The sequence below is a fragment of the Rhinopithecus roxellana genome, chromosome 1 (assembly GCF_007565055.1).
Source record: "Rhinopithecus roxellana isolate Shanxi Qingling chromosome 1, ASM756505v1, whole genome shotgun sequence".
Lineage (NCBI taxonomy): Eukaryota > Metazoa > Chordata > Mammalia > Primates > Cercopithecidae > Rhinopithecus > Rhinopithecus roxellana.
Genome location: NC_044549.1, coordinates 128,871,458 through 128,894,079, shown reverse-complemented (window position 1 = coordinate 128,894,079; position 22,622 = coordinate 128,871,458). Strand labels below are relative to the sequence as shown.

The window sequence follows — 22,622 nt, the reverse complement described above, 5'->3', positions numbered from 1 at the left end:
GCAGAGTTTCTAAACCATACCGCCATAGTGGCAAGGAAGCCTGCCCCATACCTTAGAGCATCTGTGTCATATGATAAAACCTGTGGGCCCTGTTCGTTTACCTGGGTTACAGCAGCACTGGCATGCTAAGATGTTAGGTGCTACTGTTTGGGCTGGAATCCTGTCAGTTCAGTGGATAACACTAGTTAGCCAATGCTCATGTTGAGCTCTGATTGGCGGGGGTATGCATCTGATTTATTAGAAATGCAAACAGGAATTTGTCACTACTTAATACATGGCTGCTGATAGAAAAACTGGAGTCACAGAGGTAAAGAAAAAAGCTGGGAAACTCTACACTAAGTTCTTGAGGATGGGACTAATAGCTTAATTGCTGTGTCATTTACGGTAGGTCATTTGTTGTCTCTGAGCCTGTTTTCACATCTTGAAAACAGGAGCTGTATTAGTCTGACCAGGCTTGCATAAACAAGCAGCCACAGGCTGGAGGGCTTAGAAGGCAGAAATGTATTTTCTCACAGTTCTGGAGGCTGGAAGTCCAAGGTCAAAGTGCCAGCAGGGTGGGTTTCCTCTGAGACCCCTCCCTTTGGCTGGCAGTTGGCTGCCCTCTGGCTGCCTCTTTACAGGGCTGTTCCTCCATACATATGGCCCTTGGTGTTTCTCTGTGTGTCCAAATCTCTTCTTATAAGGACACCAGTCAGACTGGATTAGGGCCCACCCTAATAAACTCATTTTAACTTAATCACCTCATTAAGGCCCTGTCTCCAAATACTGTCACACTCTGAGGTGCTGGGGATTAGGGCTTCTTTGATGCGTGAATTTTTGGGGGACACAATTCTGCCCATACGGGGATAGTCATAAACCCTACTTTGTGGGTTATTCTGAGAACAAAAGAGATAAAGAATATGAAGGTGTTCTATAAAAAGCCATGTCCCTTATCATTGTGCTACTAAGAAGCTGACAAGTGCTGTGTATGTGTGGGATCTTCTTACCCTCCTCAGAAAGAAAGGACACAAGCCTAGTTTTGCTTGCAGTGGGGCCAGGTTCAGTCCCCACAGTCTAGACAGGTGCGTGGGAGCTGGCAGGCCTCTTTGCAGACTTAGCCCGCTAAGGCTGCGGCAGGCATGTCCTCGGGCTCCTCTCCTGCCTCCAAATTTCCGTGGAGATGGGCATGTGTCCTTGGTGGCTCGGGCACTCAAAGCCCAACAAAGCTGGGCACTGCTCAGCTCCTCTGAACCTCCCAGTTGGACTGGTCTGCACAGATGAAACACTGCTCCTGGCAAAAGAGCTTCAAAGCACAGCTCAAAGGCAATGTAGCCTGAAAAAGGCCTAGGGGTGGGGATGTGGAAAGAATCCTGAAAGACTGTTTCCTGATCTTCTACAGGGGAAGGGGACTGGGGTTCCCCAGGAACAAACCAGTGAGTAAGAAAGGAAAGCTCTAACTGGTCAATCTCCATTCCCACGTTCCCGCCTGGCCTCTCAAATCACCAGGCCTTCAGGCATCCCAACCATAACTAAGCTGAAGAATACTCTATGATTAATACTTTCCCCAGAGAAACTGACCCTGTCATAAGGAGAGAGGCAGAGGGCTTATTCCTGGGTCTTCCATGAACCCAGCACAGAGAATGTACCCTCGTGACAGGTTGTGAAACAGCATGAGCTTCGGACAGAGTTGGGTCTGATCCTGTCACTTGGAAGAAGGCTCTTAAGTTTTCTGAGTCTGCCTTTTATCTGGAAAATGTATTAATAGATACAATAAGTCACTGGCAGGGTTGTCTCGAAGTTTAGAAGGGATGCCCTCAAGTACCTTGTATGATTAGGATGGGTTCAGAGCAGCACACAGAGGGCCCTCAAGAAACACTTGCTCTTACTGCAATTTTGTTTCTTTACAAAGGGATATCCTCAGGAAGTTGCATCTTTGCTACACAGTAAGTGCATGGCCTTCTGTAGATGGTAATTAATGTAACTTAGAGAAGGTTATGGAGGAAGAGAAGGAGATGAGAGGGAGGGAGGGGAAGGACAGGTGAAAAAAAGGAGAAGGGAGGGGTGGGGAGGATTCTGAGTAAGAGAAAGGCAGAGAGACGGTAAAGAGCAGAGATATTATGACCTTGAGAATTTAGGGTGACTTGCCCTCTGGCAAGTGAAGCATCTCTATTCCTTTTGTTCTTTTTACTCCAAAACAGGGGGGAAACTCACCCTTTTATTTGAAAATGAACTCCCCTCCTCTCCCTGTGGCTGTGTGTATGTGTGTGTGTGATGCAATCCCACAACCATCCTGGTTGCCTTCTCTTGTTCCTGGGCTGAGCAAGGTGGGAGCAGAGCAGGTTCTAGACATCTTTAAGGCATGGGTTGGATACTCTTAGGCCAGTTGGGTACCCCGCTCCTTTGTGCCATGCCCTTGTCACACTGGTTTGTGGGTTTCTGCTCCTCTCAGGGCTCTGTAAGCCCCATCAAGGCATACAAGTGGCCAAGAGGGCATTGAGTGGCCTTTGAGTCTGGCTAATCCCATTGGGAAGGGGCAGGAAGCAGAAGCAGGGAGAGCCACTGCTTTCTGACAGGGAGAGGGCCTGCAGAGCCTGAGGGAGAAGCGATGTGTGGGCCCAGCAGGCAGGACTGGAATTGTGTCTGTTCTGGCTCTGTCTACTTGTGTGACCTGGGAAAATCACTTCCCTCCTCCGGGCCTCAGTTTCCCCCAATTGAGGGTGGAGGCATCCTATCCGTAAGGTCTATTTGCACTTTTCCAGCCAAGATGGAGGCTGGATTTCCTGATGGTCTGAGTCAAGGGCAGACGGGTAGGAGACCTCGCCTGTCCTCACACTGTGCAGAAGATGGAACATTCATTACAGCCCTACACTGAGGCAAGAGAAAGTGTGAGGGCCTGCACACAATGGCCATTGTTGTTGGTTCCTGAAAACCTGCTTACGTGGTGGGTGGGGCAGGAAAAATGTGTCCTCCATTCTGTGTGGCTTTATCTTCTGGGATTCTCCAGGGCTCCAATGAAGGTGCTGTATGTTGGGGGAGGTGGGCTTTGAAAGCTCTGTGCATGAGAGTCAGGTGCTTCAGAGTGGGAGGCAGTGCACTGGCAGAGCTGTATGGTGGGGAATGTCCCAATGGCTCTGAAGCAAGGGTCTGACATGAGCACGGCCCTAAGAGAAGCCAAGAGTGGGGATGTCCTTTAAGGCCTAGGAGCCAGCAGAGCTATGGAATCTTGATCTGGTCGTCCCAGTGAGGTCCAGTGCTGGGCACAGACTCCACAGCCTAGACCTTTACAAAGGACAAAAGCAGGAATTGACACATGGGATCTAATTAAACTAAAGAGCTTCTGCACAGCAAAAGAAATGATCAACAGAGTTAACAGACAGCTTACAGAATGGGAGAAAAATGTTGGAAACTCTGCATCCAACAAAGGTTTTTCTTTCAATCCCCGTGGCAACTCCATTAAAAACTACTATCCCAACGTAAACAACAACAACACCAACAAACCCTTCAGGCTCAGAGGCTAAGAAACTTGCCTAATATCAGAGAGCTGGCATACCATAAAGCTGGAATTCAAACCAAGGCCCGATTCAAAAAATAAGCTCATTTGAAAGGACGCAAGGCAGAGACAAAGTACCTTGGAGTGACAGGGTGTCTGAAGGCAGAGAGGTGAACTTGGATGGAGGTGAGCCTCTTCTCATTTCCTCTTAGGGAAACCTTGGCTACGTGATCTTATTAAATGAAATGCTGAATTCTTCGGCTTGAAGGTAAAATACTAGTTGCTACATTATCTGGCATTACTTTACCCACTGAGCTCAGGAATCTCATTCAGGGTACACTGTATATAATAAAATAAATCAATTAGTGGTAAGATTTTCCAGCTTAAATCAATCCTGATTCTCAGGCGTGGCATATATAAAGTACATTCCAGAGATCTGCACTGGCCAAACTAATCACAGCTCAACGGGCTGCATACAGCACCTACTATTGAGAGATCATCTCAGAAAGATCTTATAAAGGAACTAATCACATTCACTAAGATCATCTCAGATTCTCCAGAAAGGCAAAGTTGGAGGAAGGTCACGACAGGGAGGGCCTTTTTCTGGTGGTTGGGTCAGGGTTGGCCAGAAAGGGGGAGGTATGGGAGGGCGTTGGGTGTGTGTGGAAAGAATCCTATGTTTGGAATACTAGGATTTGGGCTCTAGTCCCAGATCCACCAGCTAACACAGTCTTGGATAGGTCAATTAACCTCCCTGGGCCTTGTTTTTCTAATCTATAAAGTATTCCTCAGGATGCTGTAGGGGATTAAAATGAGATGATGAATGCAAAATATTCCTGGCATCTAGTGCTAGATCCAAGTAAGTGCTTAACACATGCTGGATGAATAGACCTGAAGATGAAAAGAGATGGGTGCTGGCCTCACGCTGGAGGTGCTAAGGGGCAAAGGTCTCTGCCGATGTCTCTGTTCTGCTAACAGAAGCCCCTGTTGATGGGGAGAGGTTTGAGTGTGGAGGCAGGCAGGAAGAGGCTGAGCTTGTTGGGAGAAGGAGCAGGGGTCCTGCTGGGTGTTTATGGGGAGGGAGGAATCACCTGTGTGGCAGTGTCCTCTGTCCACCCCTTACTTACTGTTGGCTCTGTCCATCCTTCTCTTTGGGCTAACTCTCAATTTGAGGTCCTGGAGCTGGAAGCCCGCATTCTGCATTAGTCTCCTCACTGGCCTCGTTGCCACCAGGTTCTTTCCCTTCCTTCTAATCCAAACTGCACGTGACTCTCAGATCCTATTGCTCCTGGCTGAAAAACCTTCATCTCTTCTTATTATTCAAAGGATCATGTTCAAACTCCATGAACGGTCTCCATCTTCCAGTCTTTGCTTTGCTACTTCTGTGTTTCAGTGCCCAACCCATGTTGCCTTTCTTTTACTCACTGTCTTTTCAAATCTTTTCGAGCTGCCAGGACTAACACACATGCATTTCATCTTGTTCATTCATTTGTTCATCAGACATTTGTTGATCACCTACTAGGTGCATTGCATGGTGCTGGGCAGCTGAGGCACATGTTCTGAAGGGGAGGCCTCCTTGCCTTCCACACTCTTTTTTTTTTTTTTTTTTTTTTTGAGACAGAGTCTCGCTCTGTTGCCTAGACTGGAGTGCAATGGCACAATCTCGGCTCACTGCAAGCTCCGCCTCCCAGGTTCATGCCATTCTCCCAGCCTCCCAAGTAGCTGGGACTACAGGTGCCCGCCACCATGCCCGGCTCATTTTTTTGTATTTTTAGTAGAGACGGGGTTTCCCCATGTTAGCCAGGATGGTCTCGAGCTCCTGACCTCTTGATCTGCCTGTCTTGGCCTCCCAAAGTGCTGGGATTACAGGCATGAGTCACCATACTTGGCCACTTCCCACACTCTTACAAACTCGTGTCTTCCATTCCATGGTGCTTGCCCATTATGCCAATATTAACATGATTGTTCTACAGATATTTCTTACATATGGATAGTAGATTGTCAACTACTTGAGTCCTGGACCACATTGCATTTTTGTCCCCTCCTCTGCAGACTTGGAGTACCTTAGATACTTGAAGACAGGTTTGAGTCCAGGCTCTATCATGTGTTGTCTGTGTGATTTTGGCCCAGTCACTTAATCCCACTGAGCTTCAGTTATGTCCTGAGACCTAAAATGGATTAAATAATTATGCAATGGTTTTGTCCCATAAGTAGGTATTCAGTAAATAACAGCCCAACATGTATTTGCTGATTAAGAAGATTAAACACTGCTATGGACTGAATGTTTGTGTTCCCCTCCCCCCATATTCATATGTTGAAGCCCTAATTTCCAATATGATGGTATTTGGAGGTGGGGCCTTAGGAATATAATCATATTATGAGGGTGGAGTCCTTGTGAATGTGATTGGTTCCTTTATAAGAAGAGATTGAGAGAGATGATCGCTCCACACGAGGATACAGCAGGAAGCGTCCATCTGCAAACCAGGAAGAGGACTCTCACTAGGAACCAAGTATGCTTGCAGCTTGATCTTGGACTTCCCAGCCTCCAGAACTGTGAGAGATCAATTTCTGTTGTTTAAACCACACAGTTCATGGTATTCTGTTACAGAAGCCCAACTCACTAAGAAAAACACTTCTTGGCCGGGCGCGGTGGCTCAAGCCTGTAATCCCAGCACTTTGGGAGGCCGAGACGGGTGGATCACGAGGTCAGCAGATCGAGACCATCCTGGCTAACACGGTGAAACCCCGTCTCTACTAAAAAATACAAAAAAACTGGCCGGGCGAGGTAGCGGGCACCTGTAGTCCCAGCTACTCGGGAGGCTGAGGCAGGAGAATGGCGTAAACCTGGGAGGCGGAGCTTGCAGTGAGCTGAGATCCCGCCATTGCACTCCAGCCTGGGCGACAGAGCGAGACTCCGTCTCAAAAAAAAAAAAAAAAAAAAGAAAAACACTTCTTGCACCAAATAGAAACAGACCAAAGAGAATACCAACATTCAGGCTGTGCAGAGCATGTGGCCAGGATGGACTTTTGCTGTGGGATGGATCTGAGGTAGTGCCCACTATTAAATGGTCTATGAATTTCTGCAGGGGAACAGAGACCAGTTTGGGGGTCAAGATGGGCAAGTGCAAGAGGGAAAAACTAAGGTGTCTAGTCCTGCCAAAGAGCGTAGACTAGAATTTTCTTCTGTATGTGAAAAGTGAAAGGTTCCTTGGTTCTGTGGTTCTATTTTGAGCAGCAAACCTCCTGAGGCAGGAATTCAGTTGGAGTTCAACTCCAGCTCGAACCTGTGTGAGCAAGTTTTTCCTCTGCAGATGCTGAGCAGCCTCCTGAGGCACATTTCCACATCTCCAGGCCCTCCCAGGTCTTGGAGAAGGGAGTGGGAGAGGGGAGGAGGCACAGTTGGAGTCAGAGTCTTCTTCATTCAGACATCAGCTGAGAAAGAGTGAATGATTGCTTCATTTGAATTTCCAGTGAATTTGAGTTGGGTCAGGACCAGCCAGAAACTGGGAGGCTGGGGTGGGGTCGGGGTGGTTACTCTGGGGTTGTAGAAAGAATTGTATGTTTGGAATACTAGGACTTGGGTCCAGTACCAGATGCACCAATTAGTGTGACTTTGATAGATCAATTAACCTCCCTGGGCTTCCTTTTTCTAATTTATGAAGTTTATTCTTGGTATTCTTTGGAGGAGAAACCAGACCTACCAGTGCAGTGCTTCTCAAAAACTTCAGTGTACGTGCGATCGCCAGCAGATCTTGTTGAAATGCAGATTCTGCTTCAGCAGGCCTGGTGTGGGACTTGAGAGTCTGCGCTTCTGACACACACCCATGCAAGGCCAGGGCTCCTGGTTCATGGATCACATGGCGTTCTAGTGTAGGGATTTACTAACCATGGTTTGAGGATCAAATCCAACCTGCTGTTTGCTTTTGTAAATAAAGTTTTATCAGAACACAGCCATGCCTGTTCATTTAAATATTGCATATGGTTCTTTTCATGCTAAGTGGACAGAGCTGAGTAGTTGCATCAGAGACTGTATAATGCACACAGCCTAATTATTTTAATAGTTACTACATGGCCCTTTACAGAAAAGGTTTGCCAACCCCTGCTGTAGAGGACTAAGGACTGGTCTGTGTGAGCCAGAAGGTCTGCATTTCTATCTGGGTTTGGCCAAGGGCAAGCCACTTCACCTTGCTGGTACTCACTTTCCTTATCCAGGGAGCAAAATAATATCTACCTTTCCTTATCTAGGGAACAAAATAATATCTACATTTCTAGGCAGCCTGTGATTCTGGGATTTCAATATTACATAGAAAACATCATAGTTTCTATAGAAACAGGCATCTGAGAACCACGTTGAATGGCCTGCATTTGGAAGCTGCAAAAACATACCTGGCCTAACCCCGCAGAGTCTAGCAAGGCAGATCCCATCAGATGCCATGAGAGGTCTATGGAAACAGACCACAGCTACTCTCTGATGTTGAGTCAGCTGGGAATAGAAATGGGCTTGAGAGGAGGGAAGAGTGAGAATTGGAGACTGGCCTCCCGAGCTCCAGTACAGGTGGATGCTGGCAGAGGGGCCCCAGCACAGCACATGCCAGCATCACTCACACAAAGTCATTCTTGCTGAGAGACCAACTCAAAAACAATTCCCTAACTCACTGCTCCATGTGCTCCTGACTGGGTGCATTTGGTCAACCAATATTAACAAGCCCTTTCAAGGCCTCCGAGACTCTGCCAGGCACAGGGATACAGAAGGGTTTATGACATCCAGGGCCTCCTGGGGGCCTCACAGTCTGATGGGAGAAACACCATGTAAATAAATAATTATATGAGAGTTCTTCAAGCCAGCTGTGAAGGGAAACACGTGACTCTGGGTCTCCAGCTTGGGCAACAGGTGAGACATCATTAAGGCAGGGAAGATGGGTACGGGAAGAGGCAGTGTTTTTAGAAGGGGGAAGGATGTGTAAAGATGGGGAAGATAATGACTAGTTTGGGGCATGTTGATTTCAACGTGGGTTGCTTGAAGGACTAAATGACAAAGCTGTGAATTCCTGTGAAAAGCAAAACAGCGTCTCTGTAGGCCTGCAAATGTTGAACGGGAATGACATATATGTTGCCATGGTTACTTCCCAGCGCTGAGAAGAGTCCCAGTGCACACACCCATAGTACTTCTGGGGCTCTCTAGGGGTTACCTGCCTTGCTCTGTCTCAGCCCACAGGAGAGACCTGGGCCAGAGAGGATCTCTGTTAAATGCAAACTTTTTAGGAACATTTTTATTTTCTCTCAACTCGGAAGAGTGGTGGCTGATCATTTCTCACTATAACTGTCAAGTCTCCACTGAATGGGAAAATTTGGAATCTACAGACCTGGACCTGAGCCCTGAGCCCCTGAGGCCACATTCTGGTACGGCTTCATAAAGGTGAAAAGAAAGCCATGAGAAACAGTGAACTCGTGCTCACGATTATTTTGGTGTCTCAACTGATCTCTAGTTCCTCACCTGGGAGTATGAATCTGAGATGGCTGGATGGCATCCCATTCCCTTGCTTTGGGATTCAGAGCATAATCCATACAATTAGTGAGAATCCACACAGGTACAGTGCATAGACAGATTGAACCATATGTGCTTGCAAAGTAGCAGAGCCAAGGTATTGCCCTTCCCAGGTAAATTGTCCACATCTAGGAGGGCAGATCTGATGACTGCACGTATTTGCCTGAAGAGTGCTTGTGCCTGCTCTGCTCAGTTGGTTTGAGTGCTAGGCTAGTGAGGCCACATGAGCTACACACTGGCTTGCTGGCCTTGCTTGGGTTGTTTCTGGGTAGCTAAGCAATTCTTAGCACTTAGCACAGTTCCTAATTATATGCCTGTCTATGGGATTATTTTATTGAGGCCTGGCTCTCCCACTCCCAATGGCTATAAAGACTATGTTTGTTTTTGGTTTTGTTCACCATTGTACCATGGTGCCTGGCACTTGGTGGGGCTTTGTTAAGTATGTGTTGAATAAACTGACAGGAAGCCTGTCTCCACTGCTGGGAAAATGACTCAAAGTAAACACTACCAAGGGTATCTGTCTCCCTGTCTTTGTTTACCAAGAATTGCAAAAAGTATTATCTAGTGAGATCCTGGGGAGATTTTGCGCTACCCATTTATAACCTTCTCTAGGGGCTGGGTGCAGTGGCTCACGCCTGTAATCCCAGCACTTTTGGAGGCTGGGGCAGGCGGATCACCTGAGGTCAGGAGTTTGAAGCCAGTCTGGCCAAAATGGCAAAACTCAGTCTTTACTAAAAATACAAAAATTAGCCAGGCATGGCGGCGGACGCCTGTAATCCCAGCTACTTGGGAGGCTCAGGCAGGAGAAACACTTGAACCTGGGAGGCAGAGGTTGCAGTGAACTGAGACTGCACCATTGTACTCCAGCCTGGGCAAAAAGAGAGAAACTACATCTCAAAACAATAAAATAAAATAAAATATAAAATAAAATAAATAAAATAAAACCTTTTATAGGACACACCATTTGCAGTTCAAATAGGATTGACCAAGAAATCACTGAGAGGAAAGTTGCTTCAATATCAGACAGCCAGAGGGGCCAGGTGTGGATAACAAGGCTCAAGACCACCGCTGGCTTGAAACTGAAGGCTGGATAGGAGCGGGTATGAGGATCAGTGAAGAGGCTGAGAAAATATGCAGGAAGCCTCTGCCTTTATATTTTAGGCCAAGGCCACAGAGAAACAATGGATAGCTCCCCAGGACTTTGCCCCTCAACCCCAGGGGGACCGACCCAGCCTTGTGCCATGCCCTTGGTGCTTCCCCAGGATCCAAGACTGGGCACCCTCTCCCTCCCCTTGCTTCACTGGACAGCCAGCTCAGGTGCAACTCCACATGGGCAACAACAGCCAAACATATGTAGGCACAGAGCCAATACACAACCCTAGAATTACAGGTTGTTAGAGCCACAGGCAATTTAAAATCAATAGATCAAATCCTGAAGCTGTAGTCAAGAGAGTGAAATTCTAAATTTGGCCCCTTTCTTATAATATTCTAAATACCTTCCCCCACACCTAACAATAATTCTGATTACTGCTGACCAAGTGCTCACCAAGTTCCAGGCACTCTGCTGAGTCCCTACATGGATGATCTCTTTTAACCCTCAAAACAAGGCTGAGGGAGGGAGACCATACTTGTTTCCATCTTGTAAGCATTGAAATGGAGGCTGGAGATGTCCAGCGGCTCATCAAATCCATGGCTGGTGGTGAGAAGCTCTGGGTCTTCTGAATTCTAGCTCAATGGTGAGTCCCTACTCTACCCTCTCTCAATTGCAAGTCCTCTAAGCTATATTTGAATTACCTATTTAAAGATGGCCAGCACATCTTACTTATCAAATGAGTTTATAATAGCTCCATGAAATTGAATTCTCAGCCTCAAAAATACTCACATGTAACTCTAAGATTTTTTTTCTTAAGATTTTTCACTAAGTGCCTGTTGCTGTCCTGCTCCAGAATCTACTGCCCACTGGCAAACCGGAGGCAAGATTCCTTACCCTCTCTGCCCTCTTCCAACAAATGTTTCTGTAGAACACATGTGCACCAGGCAGGGTAGGAGGCTTTGAAGGGGACACAAAGATAAAAAACACGTGATCCTCATTTTCCAGGTAGTGGCAGGGAAAACATATGATGAGAACACACATGCCCCTGACACAGGCCAACTTCCGATAAGTCTACTGATGAGATAGAAGGCAAAATTAAGTGCTCAGGGAATTCACAGGCTGGGCTCGCTTCCAGCAGGGAGATGGCCATTAGGTAGGCCTTGCAGAAGGAGCAGAATTTCAACAAGTAGTTGTGGAGCCTCTCCTTGGACTGGGATTAAATACTTACTATTTCCTGAGTGCGGGGCTTATGCAAGACACACAGTAGGCTCCCTAACACATTTTCTAAACACTAGCTGCTTGGGCTAGGCTAGGAGTCATGGGCTTGAATCTTGGTTCTGATGCCACCACTAGATGTAAATTGTATAAATCCTACCCTTTCTCTGGGCCTTTGATTTTCCCCAACTATGAAATAGGAATATGGAGGAGGCTGGATATATCCTTGCTCATGGGTTTCTGGTTAGGATTACACTAAGTGAATACATGCAAAATTATTTTCAAGCCAAAATGAAATAGAAATATAAGAGACTGTTTCTCACTATTCTTATTGTTGTTACAAAAACTAAAAAATAGCAAATTCCATATGCTTCTCATGTAGCTAAAAGCCTTTTTTGGAGGGGGTAGGGTAACTACTTGAGGCCAGGCACTGGGGATACAAAGATTAATAACACCCAGCCTCCATCCTTGGAATCTGGAAGGTCTAGGAAAGGAGATAGTAGGTACAATTGATAATATAAGTTTAATGTGCTACTACAAAGGCTGGGCTGGAGTTTGGCAGGAACTCTACTCTTTTTTTTTGAGATGAAGTTTCATTCTTGTTGCCCAGGCTGGAGTGCAATAGTGTGATCTCGGCTCAGTGCAACCTCCACCTTCCGGGTTTAAATGATTGTCCTGCCTCAGCCTCCCGAGTAGCTGGGATTACAGGCATGCACCACCATGCCCAGCTAATTTTGTATTTTTAGTAGAGATGTGGTTTCTCCATGTTGGTCAGTCTGGTCTCGAACTCCTGACCTCAGGTGATCCACCTGCCTCGGCCTCCCAATGTGTTGGGATTACAGGCGTGAGCCACCGTGCCCGGCTGAGCTCTGCTCTTAGTGGTAATGCAGGTGGATAGTAATACTTAGGACAAGAACTTCAAATGTGAATCAACTGGCATTCTCCAACACAAAATAGAATTAAAGGCATAGGGACTTTTTTTTTTTTTAAGTTTGAGCTTATTATACTATGTTCCAGGCACTTTCACATCCATCATCTTCCTAATAAGCCATGTATTATTACGCCAGTTTTACAGATGAGGAAGCTGAGAATCAGGGTGGTTGGGTAATTTCCAAGATCTATAAAACTAGAAGCATAAAGGCAAAATTTAAACCCAGATTATCTAACTGTAAGCATGGGGCTTTTCCCAATACCCCTTGTTGCTTTCTTATCAGCCAGTGTTTCTATAGAACCCATTCCATGCTAATCTTGAATGACCTTCTTACTCGGATTGCTTCTCCCAGGAGAAAGACTAATCTTTGATAGAGTGCAGTGGTGTGATCTCAGTTCACTGCAACCTTCATCCACTGGGTTCGAGCAGTTCTCCTGCCTCAGCTTCCCTAGTAGCTGGGATTACAGGCATGTGCTACCACGCCTGGCTAATTTTTGTAGTTTTAGTAGAGATGGGGTTTCACCATTTTGGCCAGGCTGGTCTCAAACTCCTGACCTCAAGTGATTCGCCTGCCTTGGCCTCCCAAAGTGCTGGTGAGCCACTGTGCCTGGCCTGATGAGAGGGATTTTACAGTAACCCCTCCCATCATCATTTCCTCTTCCACTTCCTATGATAAACTAATTCCCTCCTACTGTGGTCTCCTGACTTCTCCCTCTCCTCCAACCCCAACGAAACTGCCAAGGAGTTAAGAATCGCAATACATGAGGAGGCTGCAGAGAGAGCACCCTGCCTCCTCAGCCATTAGTCTACAAATCCCAGGACAAAATACACTGAGAGAAGGGAGAAATTTGAATACAATTCTGTCCAGAAAGAGTTCACATAGACCAAAATCTGACTATGCCTTAATTTTGCAGAACTGTAAGGAATCTTAAAATATAATTGTCAGACTTGCTTATTTTACAGATTCAGAAAACTGAGACCCAAGAAGGGGAAAGGACTTGCCTCAAGTCACACACTAGCAATAGGCAGAGTCTGGACTGGAACTCCAGTCTTCCGACTCCTAGGCTAATGCTTTTTCACTAAAATACATTGCCTCTTTAGCTTTTCTCATTAACAACTCAACTTACATGAGATCATAGCCCTTTCAAGAAGAAAGCTCAGTGCTGGTATCTCTGCAAAGCCCAGAAGTCAGTGCCCCACTCTGATCAGCTGATGTCCTCATCTAAAGAACAGGAAGTGGTTTCACTTCTAGCTCTGAAAGCATATTGTAGGGGTGAGAAAGGGGGATTTGGGGAAGAGAGTTCCTGTACATGATAGTCCAAAGCAATCAGCAGACACTTTGGTCTTGCTTGAAGAAGGGGAAGATATAAGGTCAGACATGTAAGGGGAAGATGAAGGTTGTCCTTGATCAGCACATGATCTCATCAAGAGCTTCCCCCAGCCGCAGGGTGGTGGAGGGTGGAAGTGGGGAGGGGGGAGGGTGGTGGTGGGGATTCGGCTCTGCTCATTCCCTTCTCTGCTCTGAGGGAGCTAGATACCAGAGTGGGGGCTGAGATAGGAGCACCAGGGTAGGAAAATTTGCAGGAACTTGATACAACCTTCAATGCTTCCTCCACCCTCCGTTAGCACCCATAACTTCTCCTGCCAAGGGAGGAAGAAGGAACACATTATTCAGCTTTACACACTGAAAAGTTTACTGTGTGAAATAAAGGAGACTTAAGAGGTCAACAGAGGCCGGGCACGGTAGGTCACACCTGTAATCCCAGCACTTTGCGAGGCTGAGGCGGGTGGATCACCTGAGGGCAGGAGTTTGAGACCAGCCTGGCCAACATGGAGAAACCCCATCTCTATTACAAATAGAGAAAAAGTAGCCGGGCATGATGGTGCATGCCTGTAATCCCAGCTACTCAGGAGGCTGAGGCATGAGAATTGCTTGAACCCGGAAGGAGGAGGTTACAGTGAGCTATCATGCGCCACTGCACTCTAGCCTGGGTGATGGAGTGAGACTCTGTCTCAAAAAAAAAAAAAAAAAAAAAAAGAGGTCAACAATTCCTGAATCCTCTCTTAAAGGACAGAGGTGTGGAGATGATGTTTCCTGATGACCTGGCCTGGAATATAACAATCTGATTGTCAAATAGATGGGTGTGAAACAAGAGAATAGACTCCCCAACCCCCGCATTGATGTCAGTGGAGTTTTGTTTTCTTCTAGTGGTAGGATCACATCCCACCTTAGTACTAACAGCCTGGGACATCAAAGCACACAGACGCAGAGCCATGGAATGCCAGGCACGGGAGAGACTGCGGGCATTTGCCTGTAGCAATGGTGCTCCAACCTGGCAGCCCATCAGAGTCATCTGGGGAGCTCATTAAAATTGAGATTCCCAGGAACCAGCCCAGAGATTGATTAGGTAAATCTGGGCTGGGGTACACAAATCTTCATTTTCAACAAGCAGCTGGTTTAAGAACCAAGGATCTGGTTCAACCCCATCCATCCACCTATCAAAACTTTGATACAAGATACTGCTTTTACAGTAAAGAAAACTGAGGTGCCAAAAATAGGTTAGTAGCAGGACTTGGACTAGGATTTGGTCCTCTTCCTGCTGGTATGGTGTCTCTGCCAGTGCTCTTACACCTGGCTTTCTCTTCCAGCTCACCTGTCCATTGAAGACCTGTGAGGACCCGTGAGCCCACAGGGGAATCAGCTGCCAGGAGCTTTGATTGAATCTCTCCATTTGGATCACTCGTAGAAAATGGCTACTTTTGAGGCTGGGGTAGAGGTGGTTTTAAGGACATTCTCAGAAAGCTGTGTTTTGTATTCTGGTGAGTTAAAAGTGGAAGGCCCAGCTGGTGGCCTCTAAAACATACTACCCAGTTGTTCCAGACAGAAAGAATAGTCAGTTCATGGGAGCAGCCTGCTGTGTTGGAGGAACCAAAGTGGCAGAGGCAGAGTGAGCGATGGAGAGAGTGGCAGAAGAGGAGGTCTGGGAGGTAATGGGAAGCCAAAACATACGGGACCCTCTAGGCCACGTGATTTTTGGCTTTTTCTCCAAGCCACTGCAGCATTTTGAGAAGAGGAGTGTCATAACCTGACTGCTCTGATGTGGTGGTGAGAACAGGTTACCTACGGCAGTGGGATAGAAGCAAGGAACCCAGTGAGGAAGCTTTGCAGTAATCCAGGGGACAGAGGATGGCGGCTCAGATCAAGATGGCAGGAATACAGGTGGTGAGACATGGTTGAATCCTGATGTTTTTTAAAAGTAGAGTTAATGGATTTTCTGATGGACTGGCTATGAGATGTGAGATAAAAAGGGGAGTCAAGGATGATGCCAAGCATTTTGGCTCCAGCGATGGGAAGGCTGGAGTTACCAACTGAGAGGAAGAAGACTGTAAGTGGAGAAGGTTTGGGGGAGGGACGGCAGAGCTCTGCATTGGACATACCAAGTTTGAGGTGTCTGCTAAACACACAAGGGAAGTACGGCACAGGCGCTGGACACAGGAGCCTGGAGCTCAGGGAAAGCTCGAGACAGGCTGGAGGCATCATTGAGTATACACATGGTATTGAAATAAAGTCTTATGACTGGATGAGGTGATCAAGGAATTAAGTACAGGCAGTGAAGAGAAGAGGATCAAGGACCCTGCCTGGGGACCCTCCAGTATCAAGAGGTCAGAGAGAAATGAGACTGAGAAGGAGTGACCAGTGAGGGAGGAAGAAAACCATGAGCAAGTCAAGTCCTAGAAGCCAAGTGGACCAAGCGTTTCCAGGAAGAGGGAGTGATCAGCTGGGTCACATGCCACTGACCGCTGTGGCAAGATGAGGGTTAGGAACTGACAATTGGATTTAGCTATTAGAGAACTGGTAACCTTGACAGAGGCAGCAGTTGACTCTGAACCTCATGGAGCCCCACAGTTTGACAACTGACTGTCATTGAAGACACCCTTATTGTGAATTTTTGTCTTCTGGATTAAGTTGTAAACTTTGCAACATCGGATGACCAGTCAGCATATGCGCAGAGCACAGAGTCCTTGCTGGGCTGTGGGGCCTTATGAAGCCCGTTGACACCCACCTGAGGGCTCCTACCACTGGGCATTGACCTAAAGCAATTATCCTCATTCCTGGCTTACCTTGAACGCAGAATTTCAGTTCTTTGGGGTCAGTGACACCCTTCCTGCTTTCCCGGATCACGGCCCGGTTCTTCTTGTTTTCTCCCCAGAGATTGGTGCCTCCATACATGCTGGGAATGTTGAGAATGGCAATGCCTTCCAGGAAGATGTTGCTCAGGTCCACCCTAACCCCATCACACTGGAGGACAGAGAGAAAAGGCCATCTGTTAGTGTCCTCAGTGTGTCACAACCCAAGGTGCTCTGTGTGTGTGTGTGGTGGGTACTCTCTTAAAGGATGTAACAGGTCCTCAGCCACCACCCTGCCACTGTAAGAGGAGAAGTCATGGGCAAAGTCGCTCAGACTTAATGCTTTGACCACTGCGGTGAGACGAGAGATCCAGTCCTGGTCAGCTCTGGGGAAGACAGCACAAGGCTCCAGGGGTCATCTTTAGGTCTATAAGTGCTTTAGGGCTGGTTCTCAAGTCAATTGTCAAACTGTTCTCCAGTCTAATCTCATTATCATCAATCTTGCCCCTTCCTAACCATTAGAAGATTTAGTGGAACTGAATTCAGAACCTAACAAATGACAGAATTTTTTTTGTTGTTGTTTGTTTTTTTAGATGGAGTCTCGCTCTGTCGCCCTGGCTGGAGTGCAGTGACACAATCTCGGCTCACTGCAACCTCCATCTTCTGGTTTCAAGTGATTCTCCTGCCTCAGCCTCCTGAGTAGCTGTGATTATAGGCACCCACCACCACACCTGGCTAGTTTTTGTATTTTTAGTAGAGACGGGGTTTCACTATGTTGGCCAGGCTGGTCTCAAACTCCTGACCTCATGATCTGCCTGCCTCGGCCTACCAAAGTGCTGGGATTACGGGAGTAAGCCACCATGCCTGGTCAGAAAATTTTTGTTTTACCCCCTCCTACTTTATCTCTCTGTGAGAAGCACAAGACTTTAAGCTTTGGAAGGCTTTCAGAATATGCCTGTCTCCTGTATCTGTATCATAAGTGCAATTTTGGCATATGTGTTTGCTGAAGGAGCAGAGTTTCTTTATCCAGTCTCCACAACTTGCAATCCCCACCAGGTACAAAAAGTCAGAAGGCTTGAATTTTCATCTCGCATGTCTATAAAGTCAGCCCACTTTGGCATCGTTCTTACCAACACAGCAAGAAATATCAGCTCTGATCCTTGTTCTTCAGGATAGTAGGTAGTTTATTTCACTTACAGAAGCAAACACTGGACCCAGAGAGTTCAGCTAAGTTATCCAAGATTGCACAGCTAATAAATAACAGAGCAGGGGTTCAAAGTTGGGGGCTTTGACTACAAAGTACATGGTCTTTATCTTGTTTATTGAGAGAAAGAAAAAATCAAATGCATACAATAAAAACCCACTGTCTCTGAGGTTACGTACAAACCCAAACTTCCAGAGACTTATTAACAGAGGAGGACTAGAAAGGTATTGTTGCCATCAGAGGAGAACTGGAAGACTTGTTGCCATTCATAGTGACTCACCTCCTGATTTCTTCGCAGGTCTTACATTATGTTATCTTGTTTCCCCAACTACAAGATGGAATACACTGAGCATCTCTGGTAACTGGGAACTCATTTTTTCACTGGGAAGTTCTGATAATTTGAGAGGTCTCTTTATGTTGATCTGGATTCTCTCTCACTCTTGTTTCCACCAGTTGGTCCTGTTCTCTCTTCTGAACCCATACAGACCGACCCTCCTTCCTTCTCCATGGGCCACCCCCCAGACAGATGATGATGATGATGATGATGATCACCATTGTGCACATGTATTAAGCACTGCCATCTACCACACACAATTTTATACACATCTCATTATCTTTGCAATAATCCTATAAGTTAGTACTATGACTATCCTCTTTTTACACTGGAGAAACTGAGGCACAGAAGAGGTTAAATAACTTGCCCAAAGTTCACAGCTTACAAGTGGAAGTACACAGATTTAAGGGCAGTCAGTCAGAGCCCAAGTCTTTTATTTCTCCTCCCTCTCACACTACCCAGGTTGTGCCACCTCTGGACTGTCAACTCTCTTCATCTTCTCCCATGGGACTTAAGTTTTCAGATCTTTTCCCATCCTGGCTGCCCTGTTTTGCACACACTGTAGTTTGTTACCCTGCTATTTGGCAAGGTCCCTAGCATTGAAAACAACACCAACGATGGGATCTGATGGGGGCAGGTGGCTACCACACCAGTACTTCTTGCGGCTGAAATTTAATGATACTATCCTGCCCCAGAAATGAGATGATGTGCAAAGCTCATGTAAGAGTTCAGCATGTTATCTATTATCATTATCCTTATCCTTAGTATTCAATATAATCAAGGTTGCACTGGCCCTTTTGTTAGCGACTAGATGACAACATCACTTCAGCTTAAATGGGTGGTCATCTTTGTTGCCCAGACCATCTCATGATCCTATTTTTCATCCAATTCTTTGCCATTCTGAACCTGTGTAGATTTAAAAAAATAACATGGACATAAAACTTTACATTTATGTTAATTAATTTCATCTGGCTTTCAGCCCAAATTTCCTCTAGTCTACCCAGTTTACTTCTAATCTTCATTCTGTGACCTTCTGTCATAGCCTTCCCATCATTTGGGGATTAAGTCATTAATATGTGTGCATAAAAGGAAAAAACAGTGACCGAGCCCTCTCCTCGGTCAGTTTAACACCAAACATTATGCATTAACATCCCTAGGGGTATGGCTGCCCTATCGGGGCTGCATCTTCTGGACTGGACTGTCACCCAGCCTACTTTTTATTATAAGACAGACTGATGGAATTCAGAGATGAGAGGCACATAAGGGAAGATGCCTCTCATCTTTCATGCCTCATCTTTCATAAATGAGCCCCAGTGAGGTTAAGAAACTTCCCTGTGGTCATCTAACTTATTAATGGTAGAACTAGATATGTATCCAGGTCTCCAGACCTCAATCCTGTGTTCTTTCCATGAAAACATAAAACACTGTGCCGAGATCAAACAGCATTTCCTAAATGACCACCCTACAACCTCTATCAGAAAAGGAATAAGAGAACTCAATTAAGTCACCAAAATCTGTGTGCAAAGCCTAAATACTTGGTTAATAATCTACTCTAGAATCTTGCCAGGGATCAGAATAAAGTGTATCAGTCTGTGCTTTCCAGAATGTATCCTATTCTTATTTTTTGAACACTGGAGCCATATTTGTCTGCCTCTTATTGGCTAGAACCTACTCTGTTTTCTGGATTTGTCAAAGCGGCCCCCGAATGACATCTACAGGCTTGTCTGGCAACTTGGATTCAAATGTGTGTGTGTTTTTCAAAGCCAGTTAGTTCTCCACTGATCTACCTTGGGCTCTAGTATCCACCTTTGGCATCTCTTCTTCCATTTTAGTTTAAGGCCACTCTCTTTGGAAAAGATGAAAACTCTTCCAGAATGGCAAAGTCCTGTTGAGCTATGTTTTCTGTGTTCTTTTTTGCTTCAAATGTTGTCCAGCATTCAGCTTGGCCTTCCGTTAGCCTGAAGCCAGGCTCATAGCTCTGAGTTGCTTTTGTGTATTCCTACCTGGTAGCATGCCCAGGCTCTGCCTTTGTGTGTATGTGCACAGTTCCCTGAAAGCATGGGCTCAACCAGCTCTCTCTGTTGCTGTCACATTGATTGAAAAACAAAAACCAACTCCTTTACCTTTTCTTTTCAATGTGATTCATGATTTCTTAGAAACTTATTTTGGAATGTCTTCTACCCTCCTATCCTTCATACACATATTCCTAATTAGGGATTTAGGCTGGAGTCCCACTGGATCACACTTTCTTTCTTTCTTTCTTGTTTTTTGAGACAGAGTTTTGCTCTTGTTGCCCAGGCTGGAGTGTGGTAGCGTGATCTTGGCTCACTGCAATCTCCGCCTCCTGGGTTCAAGAGATTTTCCTGCCTTGGCCTTCTGAAGTAGCTGGGATTACAGGCACCTGCCACCATGCCCAGCTAATTTTTTTTGTATTTTTAGTTGAGACGGGGTTTCACCATATTGGCCAGCCTGATCTTGAACTCCTGACCTCAGGTGATCCACCCACCTTGGCCTCCCGACTCGGCCTCACGCCTGTTGGGATTACAGGCGTGAGCCACCGCGCCTGGCCCACACTTTCTTTTATTCTTGTCACCCTCTAGATGAAGCGGCCACTTCCCTATCTTGGTTGTAGTTGCTTCTACATCATCTCAATTTATTCATTCTTGGTCAAAACTTCCCTTTCCCTTCTAAGCAGTAATAATAATAATATTAGCAACTCATGCTTGTTGAGAGCTTCCTACAGCACTGTGCTGGGATTCACCCACAGCATCTCTTGGGATCTTTACATGAACATGATGAGGGAGGCAGCATTGCTACCCCCAACTGACAGGGCCTCTTAGGAGTTAAGATGCTTGCTCAAGGCTCCATAGCTTCCCACTCTACAAGATGGCAGAGCCAGGATGCAAACCCAGGAAGGCAGATGCCAGATCCTACGCTGGAGATGAGTCAGTGAGGCAAATCGGGATTTTTGCTGATGCTAGGTTTATAGCAAAATTAAACTTCCAGCTGTTTGAATAATTGAGATCTCCCACTGCTGCTCTATCTTATTGAGTGCTTAGAGCAATGCCTGGCACATCAATGTTGGATATTAATATTATTATATCTTGCCTCCGCACCAGGTTTGTTTTTTAAAAACGTACATCACCAGCATAGTCCTTGACAAACAGTATTCCACAAAGTCACCTTTCTTCCGTACTACAGTTTTAAGTGCACTCTGTCCCTCCATCTCTATCCATAGCCAGCTAAGTGTGTTTGCTATTACCTTGGTCAACGTTTACCGCTTCCTGGAAGAGCAGACAATCCTCACTCTGCTTTCTAGGTTGTCCCCTTCCCCTATTACCACAGTGGGTCCCATGTAGATAGGGCAAGTAGAGGAGGTGGGAGAAGCTTGGGGTCTGCTGGACGCTGATGTCCTCTCCTCTTGGAATGCACCTACTTGGAAAGTGAAAGCCAATATAGTGTCTTGGAAAGAACGTGCTTGCCTGGGCTTGGAGGCAGAGAGACATGGGTTTAAATCTTGGCTCTGTCACTTGCCAGCGGTGTGATTCCAGGTTGTTTCCTTACCCCTCTGAGATTTAATTCGTCATCTGTAAAATGGAGGATGGGGGAAGAACATCTGCTTTAAGGGGCTGAATTGTGTCTGGAAAGCAGTCGCACTCTGTAACTGTCTGCATTATTATCACAGGTTCCCCAACCTCTGTGCCAAGAGGCATTTATCTTCCTGAATTCACTCCCCACAGCTGAGGCTTTGCTGGAAGCATCTTGATGGCCTCTTGGCCCGACCCAGGCTGGTAAGAGCTTTGGCAAGCGCACGACTGTGTGCCCATTCTCCAGAGTTCCTGGCCTCGCGATCGTGCCCTGATTTCCTTCAGAACCCCAGGCCCGCTCTGGAAGTGGAAGGTAGCCGTGCTGTCTGGGAAAGTGGAGCCGAGCAAGGGACGCTGTCGGCCTAAATGAACGCCGGCCCCGGGGCCCGCTCCCCGGCGGGTTCCGGAGCTAAATCCTCCAACTGTTCCATGACGTCATCGGGCCCCCTCCCCCTGCTCCGGCCCGAGCGGCCCCGGCGTGGCGCGAAGGAGGGTGGCGGTCCCCGCGTGCACCGTGGGCCATCCCTAACCCAGGACCTGGCTAGCAGGCTGCCCTCCGAGCCCAGGGTGCGCTGGGCGGAACCGCGGATTTATAGCCCGGAATGGCGCTGAAACAGCTCCTGGCCAGAGCAGAGAACGTGCGCACACTTGAAATCGTGCTCCCTGGTGCGCCGGCGGCCAGGTGCCCGACGTCGGGCTTGGAAGCAGGGCTGGAGTCCGTCTGAACCCAGGCCCGAGAGACCAGCGGCTGCCGGTCACGTTCGACTGTGTCCCCCTTGGGAGGACTGATCCCCCCAGTTCTGGTTTCTTCCTGAGCCACGGGTGGTTGGTTGGTTTGGTGGAAGGCCAGTGCACAGGTAACAGAGACTGGGTTAGGAGGCAGAGCGCATTTATGTGCAAATGAAACGCACGGGGAACCCGTATTCCTCTCCGCCTCCCCGCCCTTGACGTCTCCATCCCTACAGTCACAGAATTCTAGGCAGAGGCAGCCGATTCCTCCGCCCTCGCCGACAGGGACCTGGAGCACCGAAGCTTCCCAACCGGTGCCGGCTTTTCCGCGCCCTCCTGCTGTCCTGCGCCGCGACCTCAAAAGGGCGGCGGGTGGGGGTCCCTCCA

The 22,622-nt window shown here is 47.1% G+C and overlaps 1 protein-coding gene across 4 annotated transcripts in view; it reads right to left on the bottom strand.

The window, feature by feature from the left end:
• Nucleotides 1–22,622, bottom strand: part of DGKG (diacylglycerol kinase gamma) — a 220,282-nt gene that overhangs the window by 24,889 nt on the left and 172,771 nt on the right. For all 4 annotated transcript variants that reach the window (XM_010376604.2, XM_010376605.2, XM_010376606.2 and 1 more), the window contains one exon: nt 16,376–16,553. In XM_010376604.2, coding sequence (XP_010374906.1) covers nt 16,376–16,553 — 178 coding nt within the window. The remainder of the gene's footprint in view (nt 1–16,375; nt 16,554–22,622) is intronic.